Source organism: Amblyraja radiata, chromosome 9 (assembly GCF_010909765.2).
Source record: "Amblyraja radiata isolate CabotCenter1 chromosome 9, sAmbRad1.1.pri, whole genome shotgun sequence".
Classification (NCBI taxonomy): domain Eukaryota; kingdom Metazoa; phylum Chordata; class Chondrichthyes; order Rajiformes; family Rajidae; genus Amblyraja; species Amblyraja radiata.
The window spans coordinates 54750723-54770472 of NC_045964.1; the positions used below are offsets into that span (position 1 = coordinate 54750723).

The window sequence follows — 19750 nt, forward strand, 5'->3', positions numbered from 1 at the left end:
ATGCAGGCAGAGATTAGTTTAACTTGGCATCATGTTCGGCACAGACATTGTGTGCTGGACTGTTCCAGGTTTTAAGTGGCAGATGAGCTCCAATATATGTGTGGTGGTTTGAAAATTGAGCAGTTCTCAAGGTCACAGTAAGTATAGCAACATCATAAACTACTGAAATGGCTTTTTCATTGTATTGGCGTGAGGGTTACTGTGCTGTCTGTTTTCAGGGCAGTCAAGGGAGGTTGACATCAGTGCCACACAAGGCAGAGCTGCAGATCGAGCTGGGCCTGATCCAGTCAGAGTTGGACATCAGTATCGTGGATAGACTCAACTCACTGCTGCAGCCGCAGAAGCTTGCGACAACAGAAATGATGGCGTCGCACATGTACACCTCTTTTAACAAACACATTAGTCTGGTGAGTGTGGGAACATTTACATGTCAGCATACACCCATCAGGATCAATGTACTGACATGAATCCCCATAGTACCTTGTGGCAGGGAAGAAGGACCATTTGGCCCACCGTGTCCATGCCAGGAAAATATGGACCTGCTTAATCTTGTCTCAAGGTGAAAATGCTGAATAGATAGCAAATTGGCTCCATGGAAGGAAGCAGAGGGTGATGGTGGAAGGTTGCTTCTCGGACTGGAGGCCTGTGGCTAGTGGTGTGCCTCAGGGTTCGGTGCTGGGCCCGTTACTGTTTGTCATCTATATCAATGAATTGGATGAGAACTTACAGGTTAAGATTAGCAAGTTTGCTGATGATACAAAAGTGAGTGGTTTTGCAGATAGTGAAGATGGTTGTGAACGATTGCAGCAGGATCTGGATCGATTGGCCAGGTGGGCGGAGGAATGGTTGATGGAATTTAATACAGAGAAGTGTGAGGTGTTGCATTTTGGGATGTCTAATAAGGGCAGGACCTACACAGTGAATGGTAGGCCTCTGGGTAGTGTTGTAGAGCAGAGGGATCTAGGAGTACAGGTGCATGGTTCCTTGAAGGTCGAGTCGCAGGTAGATAAGGTGGTCAAAAAGGCTTTTGACACTTTGGCCTTCATCAGTCAGAGTATTGAGTATAGAGGTTGGGAGGTCATGTTGCAGCTGTATAAGACGTTGGTGAGACCGCATTTAGAATATTGTGTTCAGTTCTGGGCACCATGTTATAGGAAAGATATCGTCAAGTTTGAAAGGCTTCAGAGTAGATTTACGAGTATGTTGCCAGGACTAGAGGGTGTGATCTATAGGGAGAGGTTGAGTAGGCTGGGTCTCTATTCCTTGGAGCGCAGGAGGATGAGGGGTTATCTTATAGAGGTGTATAAAATCATGAGAGGAATAGATCGGGTAGATGCACAGTCTCTTGCCCAGAGTAGGGGAATCGAGGACCAGAGGACATAAGTTCAAGATGAAAGGGAAAAGATTTAATAGGAATCCGAGGGGTAATTTTTTTTACACAGTGTATGGAACAAGCTGCCAGAGGAGGTAGTTGAGGCAGGGACTATCCCATCGTTTAAGAAACCACTAGACAGGTGTAGAGGGATATGGACGATTCGCAGGCAGGTGGGACTTGTGTAGCTGGGACATGTTGGCCGGTGTGGGTGAGTTGGGCCGAAGGGCCTGTTTCCATACTTTATCACTCTGTGGTTCTAAAATAATCTGTTAGAAAATATCGGGGAAAGCCATTATTTTTTCATTTTCTTAAAAAAGAAATGAGGAAGTGAAGATTTCAAGAGTCAAGGAATTAGGAAGGCAAACTGGAGCATGAAATATGAAACACCGCTGGTAGATAAGATTGAGGACAATTTCAAATGATGGGCAAGAAGGTGAAAAGGGGAAGAAAAGGGTGAATTAGGAATCATGGGACATATCTGCCATGTACCATAGTATAGGTGAAGTCTTAAATTAATACTTTTCATTGGAATTTGCTCAGGAGAAGGACATTATAGTTGGAGAATTCAGTCAGGGGGACACATTATACAGGTTACTGTTGCAAAGGAGAAGGTATCAGATGTTGTAACAGGTTTAAAGATTAAAAAGTTCCTGGGGTCTGATAAGATGTATCCCAAGTTGGAACGGGCGGCAGGCAAGTGTAGATTTCTGGGATTCTGACATTTTATATCCGTATCTCATGTTAGTGGTGAGGAAGTTAATGGAAGAATTCTGATGGAGGGTTTAATCTACACTTGGAAAAGCAAGGATTAATCACGGGTGCCCAGAATGGCCAGATCCTGTCTGACTAATTGGACTGCATCTTTTGAAGGGGAACCAAAGTGTTTTGATGAAGGTAGTGGGATTGACGTGGTCTACATGGATCTCAGGAAGGACTTTGATAAGGATATACACTGTAAATGGCTCTATTGCAATCATGTGTTGTCTTTCTGCTGACTGGTTAGCATGAAACAAACAGCTTCTCACTGCACCTCGGTACACATGACAATAAACTAAACTGAACAATGAAAAAATGATTTATCAGGTTAGAGTCCATGGGATCCAAGGCAAGTAGGCAAATTGGATGTAAAGTTATTCCATTCAGGTTGGAATTGGGCAGTTTTTGGTGTGGAGGAGATGAATCATTCATTGGCACTATTGCTAGTGGAGTTGGTGTCCTTGCTGTTGCGCCACGATTGATTGTTAAATCCATACGATGACGTTGTCCGTGCTTCTCATTGCAGCAGAGAGCTTTTACCGAGGTCTTCCGTGACGATTCTGGATCGCCCGCCAACTACCGCACGTCCGTGCAGCTCACCACTCCCAGCTTCAAAATGGCCATCCGCTTCCCAATCCCAGACCTCCGGTCCGACCAGGAACGGGGACCCTGGTTCAAGAAGTCACTTCAGAAGGAGGTTTTACACCTGGAGTTCAGCGAGTTGGAGTTTAAGACGGAGTACTGTGGGAGTCTAGCTCACGAACAGCTCAAACTTGAGCTGACTTTTAAGGAGCTCCTTGGTGAGCTGAATTGCTCTTCTTGTTTTGTGTATATATTTATTGTTTTAAAGTAATACTTCTTTTCAATATACACAATATCATATCTCCTGACACTATTGGACCAGTAATGGATAGGAAAAGCACAGAGTGATGAGGGCCAACTGCAGGCAGATAGGACTACCTCAAGTGGGCAACTGGGTCAGTATGGACGGGTTGGGACGAAGGGCCTTTTTTCTGTTCCATGACTGCTATCTAACGAGTTCAAATCCTACCATAGTGAATTGGTAGCTTGTCACAGTCTCTGGAGTTTACAGCTTGTTTGCAGGTGTACTGTTTTTCTGCGATGGTGGCAGGTCCTTTATGGATCTTGTGTGCATCCTTCCTTTGCTGAGTGTGAAAGCTTGCTCACAGCCCATATCTGAGCACTAAATCATGTCCATTGCTCCAAACAAAAACATGGCACACCAGTTAAACAAGTACTTTGGTAGACAAAAGATGCTGGAGAAACTCAGCGGGTGAGGCAGCATCTATGGAGAGAAGGAATTGGCGACGTTTCAGGTCCCGAAACGTGACCAATTCCTTCTCGCCATAGATGCTGCCTCACCCGCTGAGTTTCTCCAACATTTTTTGTCTACCTTTGATTTTTCCAGCATCTGCAGTTCTTTCTTAAACAAACAAGTACTTTGGTTCTGTCTTCACTAAGGAAGACACAAACAATCTCCCAGAAATACTAGGGGACCGAGGATCTAGTGGGAGGGAGGAACTGAAGGGAATCCACATTAGTCAGGAAATTATGTTGGATAAACTGTTGGGACTGAAGGCAGATAAATCCCCAGGGCCTGATGGTCTGCATCCCAGAGTACTCAAGGAGGTGGCCTTAGAAATCGTGGACGCATTGGTGATCATTTTCCAATGAGACCGTCTGGGTTTCCTCCCACACTCCAAAGACATGTAGGTTTGCAGGTTTGGTAAAGTTGTAAAATTGACCCTAGTATGTAGGATAGTGCTAGTGTACGGGGTGATTGCAGGTCGGCGCGGACACGGTGGGCCGATGGGCTTGTTTCCGCACTGTATCTCTAAAGTCTAAAAGTAAACAGCAGTGAAGACTCCTCAAAGTCTTCATCAGTCTGTTCAGCATAGGAGGGCATCTGGAATATGTGAATCGTTTTCCAACAGGATTGAGGAGATGGTAGGACTTTGGCAGTGATGTGGCATTGTTGGTTATAAGGACGCCACAGTTCTGTGGGCAGGGTGAGTCACAGTCACATGGAGCACTTCACAGGTTGGCCTTTGCTTTATCTTAGGTAAGTTCCAGGAAGATGCGGAGACGCCGTCGTTCACATTTTGTAAAGTGTCACACGCCACAGATGGAGACATGTCCACCTCAGACAGCGGCAAGTTCGACTGGCCAAGGTAGGTGTCACTACCCGTCTCCACGTTCCCACAATGACTACATTTGCAAAGCTGCTCGACTTCCGCAATGCTCGGTTGACTTTGTGGCTGTGCACTGTCGGTGTTCATGACAAGGAGGTTTTGTCCCCAGGGTTGTGTTCAAGGTGAATCCCACAGCCGTGCATTCCATCTTGGAGCGGATAGTGAGTGAAGAGGAGGAGGTCGGGGGACATTTACTGGAGGATGAAGAAGGTGGAGGCCACTCACTGAAAGATGTCTGTGATTTGGGAAAGCAAGAACCCTCGCCATTCTCGTCTCGAAGAGTCATGTATGAAAACGAAGAGGTAAGATCAACAGTTGTACCCACTAAAACAAAGAGAAGTAAAATCTTATCTTTGAATTGTGAGAGCCAGACAAGCGTACTTTGTTTAGTTTATTTTATTTTATTGTCACGTGAACCGAGGTACATGATTACAATCGAGCCATTTACATTATATACATACATGATAAGGGAATAACGTTTAGTGCAAGGTAAAGCCAGTAAAGTCTGATCAAGCATAGTCCAAGGGTCACCAATGAGGTAGATAGTAGTTCAGGACTGCTCACTGGTTGCGGTAGGATGGTTCAGTTGTCTGATAACAGCAAGGAAGAAACTGTCCTTGAATCTGGAGGTGTGTGTTTCACATTTCTATACTTAGTGTCTGATGGGAGAGGGGAGAAGAGGGAGTGGCCGGGGTGCGACTCTTCCTTGATTATGCTGCTCGCCTTGCTTAGGCAGCGTGAGGTGTAGATGGAGTGAAGGTATCATCATTTATGTGTTATTATGTTGTTAGATGAAGCCTAATGGGAGGCACTGTTAAGGGCCTGTCCCACTTACGTGACATGTCGACATGTCACGTAAGATTGTTAAGGACTTGGACACGCTAGAGGCAGGAAACGTCCCCGATGTTGGGGGAGTCCAGAACCAGGGGCCACAGTTTAAGAATAAGGGGTAAGCCATTTAGAACGGAGACGAGGAAACACTTTTTCTCACAGAGAGTGGTGAGTCCGTGGAATTCTCTGCCTCAGAGGGAGGTGGAGGCAGGTTCTCTGGATGCTTTCAAGAGAGAGCTAGATAGGGCTCTTAAAAATAGCGGAGTCAGGGGATATGGGGAGAAGGCAGGAACGGAGTACTGATTGGGGATGATCAGCCATGATCACATTGAATGGCGTTGCTGGCTCGAAGGGCCAAATGGCCTACTCCTGCACCTATTGTCTATTGTCTATTGTCACGCCTGTATGGTGGTGAGTAGTCGCCCAAAGAGCTGTACCTTACTCTGGTCGCCGCTGGATTTTCAACATGTTGAACATTTTCGGCGACCTGCTGCGACTATGACAGGTGCCGACGAGTCGCCGAAAAAATTGCGTAAGTGGGACAGGCCCTTTAGTGCTCATTTATTTATTCATCAAAACCAAGGATTAGCGCTTTTTAATTTCAGGTATCCAATTTATTGCTTGGAGGGTGGATGAAACAAAAGAGTAGTCATTATCGGGGACCACTTGGATGCCGGGTATGCTTGTCCTCCTGGTTGGTCCTCTCTGAGGGTCATGAGACAGCTGAAGAGGCTGATCGTGGAAGCACAGATTTTATTCTAGCTCCAGATGCACTGTGGCATCTTTTAACATGGGGGACTAGTGCGTGGACAGCCGCACATGGTCCGTGAGAGGCACACCCAGGGCCAACAGCATGGACGTCACCAAGGTTGGGAGTCTCTCTCTGCTGCAGCCTTCTCCCACCTTCTCAGCCGCTGTGGTGCTCCACTCACTGGCCAGCCACCATCCTCCACCTGACTCACACAAGACTCAAATTCATTCAATGCAGTCCATGTAGTATCATTTTTGCAGGACGGGTCTAGCAGGACATGTTTGATGCAAAGAAAGCAAGAAAACGTTGAGTAGTTCCGTGATTTCCAACATCTACCTGCATGTGGTCTTTCTAAATGAAGTTGGCAGTTAGGTTGAAGATAGACGTAAAAAGCTGGAGTAACTCAGCGGGACAGGCAGCATCTCTGGTGAGAAGGGATGAATGGGTGACGTCTCGGGTCGAGACCCTTCTTCATACCTTCTTCAGTTAGGTGGCTGATCCCTGAAGAGGCATAGAGTTTTACAGTACAGAAATGCGCCCTTTGTCTGAAGTCATCCATGTCAATCAAGTTGCCTACCTTGCCTGCATTGAGCCCACATCTCTCCAAACTATGACCAAAGGCGGCATGGTGGAACAGCTGGTAGAGCTGGTCGCCATGGACTCGGTGAGCCAAAGAGCCTGTTTCCATGCTGTATCAATCAATCAATCAATCAATAACATCGTAATTGTAGCTGCCTCAACCACTTCCTCTGGCAGCTCATTCCATATCCCATCAGCCTCTGTGTGAAACATTTGCCCCTCAGCTCCCCTTTCAATCTTTCCCCTCTCACTTTAAATGTGTGCCCATCATTGAAACACTAAAGCCTGATCCCTGTGAAGAGTTGCATTGGAGCTATGGTTATGCTTGAGGTCACTGTAGCCTGCGGAATGCCCAGTTGTACTGGCAAATGTATTTGTTATGCACGGCCTCAACACTGATTCCCAAAATACAAGGCAGCTTGCAACGTGTGGAGACAGGTGAAGAAGCTCTTGCCAACGTCTTGCTTAAAGCAGCTGTGATGTGTACCTTGAAAGCTGCTATAGCTCACTGGTGGGGTGATGCTGTGTGACTGACTTGACATATGCTCTCTGCAGATGGTGATGCCAGGAGACCAGCACGAAATGGGTCAGTTCCAGGATAAAACCATGAGCACTTCCCATTACGTACTGGAACTTACGTTGCCAAATGTCAACCTTGCACTGCCAAGCAAAGCCTTCTATGAGAAGGTGTACAACAGGCGAGTGTTCTCATCAAAACTAGATTATGATTTAGTTATTGTTATCTATTCATTGCCTTTAGTGTTGAGTTATTGCGTTCTAGTAACATTTTCAACTCATCTTAATGTGGCTCATTAATGAGGCCAGCACGTTGTCCGTTCCAAACAACCACAGTGCACCAAACCTTGGTGGAATCACGTACAAACACGATTCTCTTGAGATTATTAGTGAATGGTTGGGTATTTACAATAATCCAATAGCTTCATGTTTAACTTTACAATCGGCTTTACTATCCGCTAATATCAGCTTTTTTGTTTGTGGAGGAAGGAACTGCAGACGCTGGTTTAAATCGAAGATAGACACAAAATGCTGCAGTAACTCAGCGGGATAGGCAGCATCTCTGGAGAGAGGGAATGGGTGATGTTTCAGGTCGACACCCTTCTTCATTGAAAGGTCTCGACCTCAGACGTCACCCATTCCTTCTCTCCAGAGATGCCGCCTGTCCCGCTGAGTTATTCCAGCATTTTGTGTCTTATCTTCAGCTTTTTAGTTCCTCATTTGAAAACTAAATTCCCAATTTTCTATTCACACATTCTACTCTTTTATTGATCCAGACCTTGAGGTTACTGGTTCAATAATGTGGTTAGTACACTGCTGTACTTTCAAAGCTTGCTAATGATAAAGAATGGTTTTAAAAGAGTTTCCATTCTATTCTTTGCTTGTTTTATTTTAAATTAGATTTAGATACTTCCGTTAAGTATGAAAGTTTTATAACTAATTATTGCTGTATGCAGTATTTTCTCACATTTTCTATATCTTCAATTATACTTAAAATATCTTGGCTTTAAGTCTCAATGTAGGAACACCTAAAAAAGACACAGAGTGCTGGAGTAACTCTGTGGGCCAGGCAGCATCTATGGAGAACATGGATAGGTGACGTCTCACAGAGTGCTGGAGTAACTCAGTGGGTCAGGCAGCATCTATGGAGAACATGGATAGGTGACATCTCACAGAGTGCTGGAGTAACTCAGCGGGTCAGGCAGCATCTGTGGAGAACATGGATAGGTGACGTTTCACAGAGTGCTGTAGTAACTCAGCGAGTCAGGCAGCATCTGTGGAGAATGTGGATAGGTGACGTTTCACAGAGTGCTGGAGTAACTCAGTGGGTCAGGCAGCAACTGTGGAGAACATGGATAGGTGACGTTTCACAGAGTGCTGGAGTAACTCAGCGGGTCAGGCAGCATCCCTGGAGAACATGGATAGGTGACGTTTCACAGAGTGCTGGAGTAACTCAGCGGGTCAGGCAGCATCTGTGGAGAACATGGATAGGTGACGTTTCAGAGTGCTGTAGTAACTCAGCGGGTCAGGCAGCATCTCTGGAGAACATGGATAGGTGACGTTTCACAGAGTGCTGGAGTAACTCAGTGGGTCAGACAGCATCTGTGGAGAACATGGATAGGTGACGTTTCAGAGTGCTGTAGTAACTCAGCGGGTCAGGCAGCATCTGTGGAGAACATGGATAGGTGACGTTTCAGAGTGCTGGAATAACTCAGCGGGTCAGGCAGTTTCTCTGGAGAACATGGATAGGTGACGTTTCATATAACCATATATAACCATATAACAATTACAGCACGGAAACAGGCCATCTCGGCCCTTCTAGTCCGTGCCGAACACGTATTCTCCCCTAGTCCCATCTACCTGCACTCAGACCATAACCCTCCATTCCTTTCCCATCCATATAACTGTCCAATTTATTTTTAAATGATAAAATCGAACCTGCCTCCACCACCTTCACTGGAAGCTCATTCCACACAGCTACCACTCTCTGAGTAAAGAAGTTCCCCCTCATGTTACCCCTAAACTTCTGTCCCTTAATTCTCAAGTCATGTCCTCTTGTTTGAATCTTCCCTACTCTCAATGGGAAAAGCTTGTCAACTCTGTCTATCCCTCTCATCATTTTAAAGACCTCTATCAAGTCCCCCCTTAACCTTCTGCGCTCCAAAGAATAAAGACCTAACTTGTTCAACCTTTCTCTGTAACTTAGTTGCTGAAACCCTGGCAACATTCTAGTAAATCTCCTCTGTACTCTCTCTATTTTGTTGACATCCTTCCTATAATTAGGCGACCAAAATTGTACACCATACTCCAGAATTGGCCTCACCAATGCCTTGTACAATTTTAACATTACATCCCAACTTCTATACTCAATGCTCTGATTTATAAAGGCCAGCACACCAAAAGCTTTCTTTACCACCCTATCTACATGAGATTCCACCTTCAGGGGACTGAGCACAGTTATTCCTAGATCCCTCTGTTCAACTGCATTCCTCAATTCCCTACCATTTACCATGTACGTCCTATTTTGATTTGTCCTGCCAAGATGTAGCACCTCACACTTATCAGCATTAAACTCCATCTGCCATCTTTCAGCCCACTATTCCAACTGGCATAAATCTCTCTGTAGACTTTGAAAATCTACTTCATTATCCACAACACCTCCTATCTTAGTATCATCTGCATACTTACTAATCCAATTTACCACACCATCATCCAGATCATTGATGTACATGACAAACAACAATGGACCCAACACAGATCCCTGTGGCACCCCACTAGTCACTGGCCTCCAACCTGACAAACAGCCATCCACCATTACTCTCTGGCATCTCCCATTCTGGCTACTCCACCATTAATACCCAATAATTGAACCATCTTAACCAACCTTCCATGAGGAACCTTGTCAAAGGCCTTACTGAAATCCATATATACAACATCCACTGCTTTACCCTCATCAATTTCCCGAGTAACCTCTTCAAAAAATTCAAGAAGATTAGTCGAACATGACCTTCCAGGCACAAATCCATGTTGACTGTTCCTAATCAGACCCTGTTTATCCAGATGCTTATATATATTATCTCTAAGTATCCTTTCCATTAATTTGCCCACCACTGACGTCAAACTAACAGGTCTATAATTGCTAGGTTTACTCTTAGAACCCTTTTTAAACAATGGAACAACATGCGCAGTACGCCAATCCTCCGGCAATATTCCCGTTTCTAATGACATTTGAGTGCTGGAGTAACTCAGCGGGTCAGGTAGCACCTCTGGAGAACATGGATAGGTGACGTTTCGGGAAGTGACCTTTCTTCAAACTGGACCGACCCAAAACTTCTCCTAACCATGTTCTCCAGAGAATCTGCCTGACCTGCTGAGTTACTCCAATACTTTGTGGCTTTTATTGCAAACCAGCATCCACAGTTCCTTCTATCCACAAGTTGAGCACCTAGCTTTTGGATGAGACGTTAAACTGGTACTAAATGCCTGTTGAGGAGGATGTTTAAGATCTTATGAACTAACAGTTTTTTACTGGTGTCCAAGTCAACATTCGCCCCTCATCGACCAACACGCCAAAGGCAGAGACACAAGAGACTGCAGGTGTCAGATTAGGAGAAGGGGAGATGCAACGAGACCTGGGTGTCCTTGTACATCAGTCACTGAAAGTAAGCATGCAGGTACAGCAGGCAGTGAAGAAAGCTCATAGCATGTTGGCCTTCATTGCGAGAGGATTTGAGTATGGGAGCAAAGCCGTCCTATTACAGTTGTACAGGGCCCTGGTGAAACCACACCTGGACTATTGTGTGCAGTTTTGGTCTCCTAATTTGAGGAAGGACATTCTTGTTATTGAGGGAGTGCACCAGGTTAATTCCCGGGATGACAGGACTGACATATGACGAAAGAATGGATCGACTGGGCTTATGTTCACTGGAATTTAGATGGATGAGAGGGGATCTTATAGAAACATACACAATTCTTAAGGGATTGGACAGACTAGATACAGGAAAAATGGCCCCGATGTTGGGGAAGTCCAGAGCCAGGCGTCACAGTTTAAGAATAAGGCCATTTAGGTCTGAGATGAGGAAAAACCTTCACCCAGAGTTGTGAATTTGTAGAATTCTCTGCAACAGAAGGCAGTGGAGGCCAATTCACTGGATGTTTTCAAGAGAGAGTTAGATATAGCTCTTAGGGCTAACAGAATCAAGGGATATGGGGAGAAAGCGGGAACAAGGTATTGATTTTGGATGATTAGTCACGATCATATTGAATGGCGGTGCTAGCTCGAAGGGCCGAATGGTCTACTTCTGCACCCATTTTCTGTTTCTATGAATATTGAGCTAGAACCTTGAGCATAAAACTGGAGGAGCTGAGCTGGAGGAACTCAGTGGGGCAGGCAGCCTGACCTCTGGAATTCCTCCAGTAGTTTCCCTTTTGCTCAAAAATCATTTCATTTGCTTTTGTTTTGTGAATTAGCTTCTGTACCATCTTTTATTACCGTTGAGATACAGTTGCTATGAAGAGAATAGAAAAGTTGTGTTTTAGTTTAGAGATACTGCACGGAAACAGGCCCTTCGACCCATCGAGTCCAGACTGACCAGTGATTCCCGTACACCAGCACTATCCTATGCTAAGGACAATTTACAATCTTTATCAAAGACTATAAACCTACAAACCTGTAAGTCATTGCAATGTGGGAGGAAACCGGAGCACCCGGAGAAAACCCACTCGGTCACAGGGAGAACGTACATAATCCGTACAGACAGCACCCGGAGTCAAGAAGGCTCACCAGCGTCTCTTCTTCCTGAGGAGACTAAAGAAGGTCCATCTGTCTCCTCAGATTCTGGTGAACTTCTATCGCTGCGCCATCGAGAGCATCCTTACTAACTGTATCACAGTATGGTATGGCAACTGCTCTTACTCCGACCGGAAAGCAGAGGGTGGTGAAAACTGCCCAACGCATCACCGGTTCCTCATGCCCCTCCATTGAGTCTGTCCAGAGCAAGCGATGTCTGTGAAGGGCGCGCAGCATCGTCAAGGACTGCTCTCACCCCAACCACAGACTGTTTACGCTCCTCCCATTAGGGAGGCGCTACAGGTCTCTCCGTTGCCAGACCAGCAGGTTCAGGAACAGCTACTTCCCTGCGGCTGTTACCCTACTTAACTCTGCACCTTTGTGATTGCCAGTCACCCCCCCCCCTCACTGACACTCCTTCTCCCAGTGACTGATCTCCCCCTCCCCCAGAAAATTCCACTACTGCTACTGTATATACATATATATATTTTACTGTTCCATTATTCTGTGTTCGCACTTCTGGGTGAGATGCTAACTGCATTTCATTGTCTCTGTACGTACACTGCACAATGACAATAAATTTGAATCTGATTGAACCCAGGACTCTGGCACTGCGAGGCAGCAACTCTACTGCTGTGCCACACCTTAGGTTTGGTTATGCAAATTCACTCTTCTTATATTAAATAATAGTTTGTATGCTATTCATTCCAGAATAAACAATGATTTGTTGCTGTGGGAACCTGCTGCACCATCTCCAGTGGAGACGGTTGAAAACATCACGTATGGAGTTGGATTGTCTGTGGCCAGCCAGCTGATCAATGCCTTCAGCAAAGACAGTCTCACTCAGCTCAAGTCTGCTCTCCTCCAGGATGGTATAATTGTATTGAATTTATGTCAACCTGTTTAACTCTCAACTAGCTTTCGGCTTGAAGTGGGGGGGTGTAACAGCTGAGGGCTTGTTAAATAGTTTTAGTTTAGCGTTGCAGCATGGAAACAGGCCCTTCGGCCCACCGAGTCCATGCTAACCATTGATCACCCGTTCGCACTGGTTTTATGTTATTCCACTTTCTCATCTACGTTGCGACACATTAGGGAGAATTTTACAGGGGCCCAATTAACCTACAAACCTGCACATCTTTGGCACGTGGGGGGAAAGCGGAGTACCCAGAGGAAACCCGTGCAGTTACAAGGAGACAATAGACAATAATAGACAATAGGTGCAAGAGTAGGCCATTCGGCCCTTCAAGCCAGCACCGCCATTCAATGTGATCATGGCTGATCATCCCCAATCAGTACCCCGTTCCTGCCTTCTCCCCATATTCCCTGACTCCGCTATTTTTAAGCCCTATCTAGCTCTCTCTTGAAAGCATCCAGAGAACCTGCCTCCACCGCCCTCTGAGGCAGGGAATTCCACAGACTCACCACTCTCTGTGAGGAAAAAGTGTTTCCTTGTCTCTGTTCTAAATGGCTTACTCCTTATTCTTAAACTGTGGCCCCTGGTTCTGGACTCTCCCAACATCTGGAACACGTTTCCTGCCTCTAGCGTGTCCAAGCCCTTAACAATCTGCAGTTTGAGAGCGTGCAAACGCTACACAGACAGCGCCCGAGGTCAGGGTTGAACCCGGTTGTGTGGCGCTGTGAGGCAGCAGCTCTACCCGCTGTGCGCCACAACGCTGCCTGAGTTGGGATGTGCCCATTAATAACACAGATGGACCGACCATGTTAGAACACTTGTGGTGTGTACCCAACCAACATGTAGAGAGCAGTCTTCACACTGAGTGTGATGCTGGTTTAAACCCAAGATACAGACCCAAAATATCACCCATTCCTTCTCTCCAGAGATGCTGCCTGTACAGCTGAGTTTCTCCAGCTTTTTGTATCAGTCTTCACACTGAGACAAGAGACATTAAGGGGATGTTTAAGAAAGAACTGCAGATGCTGGAAAATCGAAGGTAGACAGAAATGCTGGAGAAACTCAGCGGGTGAGACATGCATCTATGGAGCGAAGGAAATAGGCGATGTTACAGAATATACTGGAATTGACCTGCAGCTCAGGTGTAGCGATACATTGAGAGTCTCCTATCACCAGACTGCCACCCTCTCCCCCACCAAGTGCAGCGGAGAGGGAGAGAGTGCTGTTTCCCAAGCCCACACATAGAATCGAATTAGATGATGTATTGTTATGTAAAACATGAAAAGATTCTAGGATTGTTCCCCTCAGAGAAGAGAGTTCAGAAGAAGAAGCTTGAATTTAGGAGGTACTTTACGCACCCTTTCACAACATCCCCAAAGCACTTTGTGGTCGATGAAATATTCTGAGGAGTATTACGATTAAGAAGCACATCAGTCAGTGTGCCAAAAGCAAGCTGGCTCGAATTTCAATGTGATAATGACTAAGAGGAACAAATAAACCTGTGGTTAGCTGGGTGCTTGTGCCACGACCAGACTGATGGTTCCCTGGCTGTGCTCCTGCAGATGATGAGAGCGGGTCTGATGAAGAGTCTCCGCAGTTCCAGTCCACCGCTGATCCGGCCCACAGGTCACGGCGCAAAAAGAAGGTTGAACAGCTGAACAAGAACTGTCAAAGCCTCCTGTCCATCCTGCTCAACGTGTCTCATGGCTTGGTGACGGTGCACACAGATACCAAGGTGAGCCGCGCACACACACACACCATCACTCCATAGGTGTTATCTTGTGCTGCATGACTGGTGGACGTCCGCCCTGAGTTGGTGTGAGATGAGCAAAATGATACATTATAGGTATTTAAATGTTAATGTGTTACTGGACTGGAATGTTTCAAGACTGGGTTCAAATTCCACCATTATGGCCCTGTCCCACAGTACGAGTTCATTCCAAGGGCTCTCCCGAGTTTATAAAAAAATCAAACTCGTGGTAATCACGGAGAATGAACGTAGCGGGTACGTCGGAGCTCGGCGACATCACTTAGCGGCTCGTAACGCTAACGGCAGGTACTCGGGAAGACTCGCTAACGGCAGGTAAGCACAGGGAGACTCGTGAAGATTTTTCAACATGTTGAAAAATGTCCACGAGAGCCCCGAGTACCGACGAGCGGCCATTACCGTAAATCTCCGAGTTCGAATCAGGGCAAACTCGGGAGTGCTCTTGGAATGAACTCGTACCGTGGGACAGGGCTTTTAGTAATTTGAGAATTAAATTTCAGATGTAATTGAAATTGAAAGATGAATAGCCTGTCTCATGAATAAATGAATGAATGAATAAGCTTATTGGCCAAATATGTACACATACAAGGAATTTGCCTTGGTGCTCCGCTTGCAAGTAACAACACCATGAACAGTAAACTATTAAGAATAAAACATTATAGTTTATAAATGTGAATGAAATATCATAAACGTGTGAATGAAATGATCATAAAGTTGTTGGATGTCTTTAAACCCACATGGGTAGTGATGAATCAGCGTGCAGGAGAGAGCTCAGACGGCTGGTTGTGTAGTGCCTTAACAACAACATCCAGCTCCACCACAACAAAGTCAGGGAACTAATCATTGACAGAACACAAAGGTAGACAAAAATGCTGGAGAAACTCAGCGGGTGAGGCAGCATCTATGGAGCGAAGGAAATAGGCAACGTTTCGGGTCTCGCTGAGTTTCTCCAGCATTTTTGTCTACCTTCGATTTTCCAGCATCTGCAGTTCCTTCTTAAGCATTGACAGCAAACAGCACACTACAGCATATCAACAGGCCCTTATAGAGTCATAGAGTGGGACAGTGTGGAAACAGGCCCTTCGGCCCAACTTGCCCACACCGGCCAACAATGTCCCAGCTACACTAGTCCCCTTTGGCAATATCTGTGCTGAACACGATGCCAAGATAAACTAATCTCCTCTGCCTGCACGTGATCCACATCCCTCCATTCCCTGCACATCCATGTGCCTATCTCAAAGTCTCTTAAACACCACTATCGTATCTGCCCCCACCACCACCCCTGGCAGTGCATTCCATGCACCCATGTGTGTTTATATAAAACTTGCCCTGCACATCATCTTTAAACTTTGCCCCCCTTAAAGCTATACCCTCCAGTCTTTAACATTTCCACCCTATGACAAAGGATAAAGATGCCCCTCGTAATTTTATGTCACTTCATCAGGTCTCCCCTCAACCTCAAGTTCCGGAGTAAACAAGCCAAGCCTGTCCAATCTCTCCTTATAACTAATAGCCTCTAGTCCAGGCCACATGAGGTCAACCTCTTCTGCAGAAAGGGGATGTGAGGAGAGGTCGGAGGTGCAGAGAGTTAGCAGCTTCATATTCCTGGCCATTAACATCTTGGACGCCCTGTCCCAGACTTAGTACACAGATGTAATCACAAAGAAGGTTGTGTCATGAAACTCTTCTCACAGTTCAGGTAGGTGGCGTGCCAACATTTAAGGCAGAGATAGATAGATTCTTGATTAGTACGGGTGTTAGGGGTTATGGGGAGAAGAAGGCAGGAGAATGGGGTTAGGAGGGAGAGATAGATCAGCCATGATTGAATGGTGGAGTAGACTTGATGGGCCGAATGGCCAATTTCTGTTCCTATCACTTATGAACCAATGAACTGATGAACCATGTGTAATAGATGTGTTGTTCTCTTGCAGACTGAAGACAGCAGGGTGTTAGCTGGAAAGCACGGTGAATTTTGGTTGGAGATTGAAAATGGGAGCTTGTTCACGGTGGGGAAGTATCAGGGCTGCGATGACCAACATTACTTCTGTCTCCAGACCAACAAAGTCTCCCTCTGTCACCAAGGTACAGATGGGATCCAGCTGTCAACTTACTGAGCAATTACGCTTTTCACACACTCTTGCTGGGGTTAAGTGTTCTGTGGAGTTTGCACATTTTCTCTGTAACTGCGTGGGATTCCTCCAGGTTCTCCAGTTTCCTCCCACATCCCATAGCCGTGCGGGTTTGTAGGATAATTGGCCCACTGTAAATTGCCTCTGGTGTGTAGGGAGTGGATGAGAAAGTGGGATAACATACAGTGCCCTCCATAATGTGCGGGACAAAGACCCATCATTTATTTATTTGCCTCTGTACTCCACAATTTGAGATTTGTAATAGAAAAAAAAATAACATGTGGTCACATGCAACAAAATGATCCACATGTGATCATATGCAACAAAATATTAAACATGACTGCTTTCATTTCCATGACATTGCTGTGTCCCAAACATGATGGTGCCCTGAAATGGGGGGACTATGTATAAACACTGCTGTAATTTCAACATGGTGAAACCAAAATGTATAAAAATGGCCTTTATCAAAATCTGACAATGTGCACTTTAACCACATGTGATTTCTTTTCTATTACAAATCTCAAATTGTGGAGTACAGAGGCAAATAAATAAATGATGGGTATTTGTCCCAAACATTAAGGAGGGCACTGTACAACTAGTGTGAAGGGGTGGTGGATGGTTTGCATGGACTCGGTGGCCATGGGGATTATTTCTATCCTGTATCTGTCAATCCACCAATGGGAGTTGATGCAAACGCCTGGACAATAAGCAATTGGTGTTTGCGTGGGATTAGTAGACATTTGATCGTCACCATGCACTCAGTGGGCTGGAGTACCTGTTCACCTCGCTGTATAATCAGAACCCTCCACCTGGCTAACAAAGCAGCACCCCACATCAGAAATGTGTCGGAAGGAACTGCAGATGCTGGTTTAAACCGAATGTAGACACAAAAAGCTGGAGTAACTCAGCGAGACAGGCAGCATCTCTGGAGAGAAGGAATGGGTTCACTTCAGGTAGCCCCCACATTCCCTCTCTCTATCCCTCCCCCACCCGTCGCACCAGCTTCTCATTTTCACCCAACAAACAGTTAACAAAGGCCTGCTTCCTTTATCATCTTTGCTTTTTTTGCATATCTTTCATTCATTGTTCTGTATCTCTCCACATCATAGTCTATATCTATTTTCCCTTATCCCTAACCAGTCTGAAGAAGAGTCTCGACCCGAAACGTCACCCATTTCTTCCCCCCAGAAATGCTGCCTGTCCCGCTGAGTTACTCCAGCTATCTACAGAAATGTTTTGTTGTCTAACATGATAAAACTTTATTCCTTTGATTGAATCTTGCAGTCAAAAGGAAAAGTTCCCCTTGACTTTATAAAGATGATGTCAGTCCTTTCCCTCTGATCCTCCAGGAGTGGTGGAGGATGTGTGTGCCCCAGGCGACGTGAAACTCCCCAGCAAGGCGCGGCCCCTGTGGCTGGAGCCCACCATCTACCAGTCTGAGGAGGGGGTGTGGATCAAACAGGGTGCCTCGTCGGTGGGAAGTGCTACAGACAGTCCCAACATGCTGTCCATCGCAGTAAAGGTTCACCACAACATGACCGAGAGCAACATGAAGGTAACCCCCCTCCACAGAATCCTCTGTCGTGCGTGTTCCTGTTTATAAAAACATAGAAAGTAGGTGCAGGAGTAGGCCATTCGGCCCTTCGAGCCTGCACCGCCATTCAATATGATCATGGCTGATCATCCAACTCATTATCTTGTACCTGCCTTCTCTCCATACACCCTGATCCCTTTAGCCACAAGGGCCACATCTAACTCCCTCTTAAATATAGCTAATGAACTGGCCTCAACTTCCTTCTGTGGCAGAGAATTCCACAGATTCACCACTCTCTGTGTGAAAAATGTTTTTCTCATCTCGGTCCTAAAAGACTTCCCCCTTATCATTAAACTGTGACCCCTTGTTCTGGACTTCCCCAACATCGGGAACAATCTTCCTGCATCTAGCCTGTCCAACCCCTTAAGAATTTTGTAAGTTTCTATAAGATCCCCCCTCAATCTTCTAAATTCTAGCGAGTACAAGCCGAGTCTATCCAGTCTTTTTTCATATGAAAGTCCTGCTATCCCATGAATCAGTCTGGTGAACCTTCTCTGTACTCCCTCTATGGCAAGAATGTCTTTCCTCAGATTAGGAGACCAAAACTGTACGCAATACTCCAGGTGTGGTCTCACCTGCAGTACAACTGCAGTAGAACCTCCCTGCTCCTTTACTCAAATCCTTTTGCTATGAATGCTAACATACCATTCGCATAATGAAGAGTCTTGTTGATCCTTTAATGTTCTAAGTGAGGTAGTCACTGGCCACAGGATCTCCGCAGTAGCTCCTCTGCTGGAGCTCCCTATCCTTGTGTGCTGCCTTCATCTTCATCAAACTGTGATTATTGCTTCACAAAGGTGGCATGGCTGGTAAAGCCGCTGCCTCACAGCGCCAGAGACCCAGGTTCAATCCTGACCTTGTGTGCTGTTTGTGTGTGGTGTTTGCACGTTCTCCCTATGACCACGTGGGTTTCTTTCTGGTGCTCCAGTTTCCATCCCATATTCGAAAGTTGTGTGGGTTTGTAGGTTAATTGGCCCTCTGTAAATTTCCCCTTGTGTGTAGGGAGTGGATTAGAAAGTGGGATAACATTTAATAGGAATCCGAGGGGCAGCATTTTCACACAGAGGGTGGAGGGTGTATGGAACAAGCTGCCAGAGGAGGTAGTTGAGGCTGGGACTATCCCAACGTTTAAGAAACAGTTGGACAGGTACATGGATAGGACAGGTTTGGAGGGATATGGACAAAGCGCAGGCAAGTGGGACTAGGATAGCTGGGACGTTGTTGGCCGGTGTGGGCGAGTTGGTCCGAAGGGCCTGTTTCCACACTGTATTACTCTATGATTATAACTGGTGTGAATGGGTGATCGATGGTCGGCATGGATTTGGTGGGCCGAAGGGCCTGTTTCCATGCTGTATTAAATTAAACCAGGTGCATTTTACCAGATTTGGACAGACAACAACCCTCCTTACGTCAAAGTAGACACAAAATGCTGGACAGGCAGCATCTCTGGAGACAAGGAATTGGGGACGTTTCGGGTCGAGACCCTTCTTCAGACCCTCCTTCTGAAGTATTTACTCCAGGCTGATTCATCATTGA

At 45.9% G+C, this 19750-nt stretch overlaps 1 protein-coding gene across 4 annotated transcripts in view; it reads left to right on the forward strand.

Annotated features, from left to right (window-relative positions):
- atg2b (autophagy related 2B) overlaps positions 1–19750 on the forward strand; it is an 82436-nt gene that overhangs the window by 24828 nt on the left and 37858 nt on the right. For all 4 annotated transcript variants that reach the window (XM_033027481.1, XM_033027485.1, XM_033027483.1 and 1 more), the window contains exons 14-22: positions 219–407; positions 2658–2931; positions 4215–4323; positions 4454–4646; positions 7061–7203; positions 12522–12682; positions 14286–14458; positions 16423–16573; positions 17970–18175. In XM_033027481.1, the coding sequence (XP_032883372.1) occupies positions 219–407; positions 2658–2931; positions 4215–4323; positions 4454–4646; positions 7061–7203; positions 12522–12682; positions 14286–14458; positions 16423–16573; positions 17970–18175 (1599 nt within the window). The remainder of the gene's footprint in view (positions 1–218; positions 408–2657; positions 2932–4214; positions 4324–4453; positions 4647–7060; positions 7204–12521; positions 12683–14285; positions 14459–16422; positions 16574–17969; positions 18176–19750) is intronic.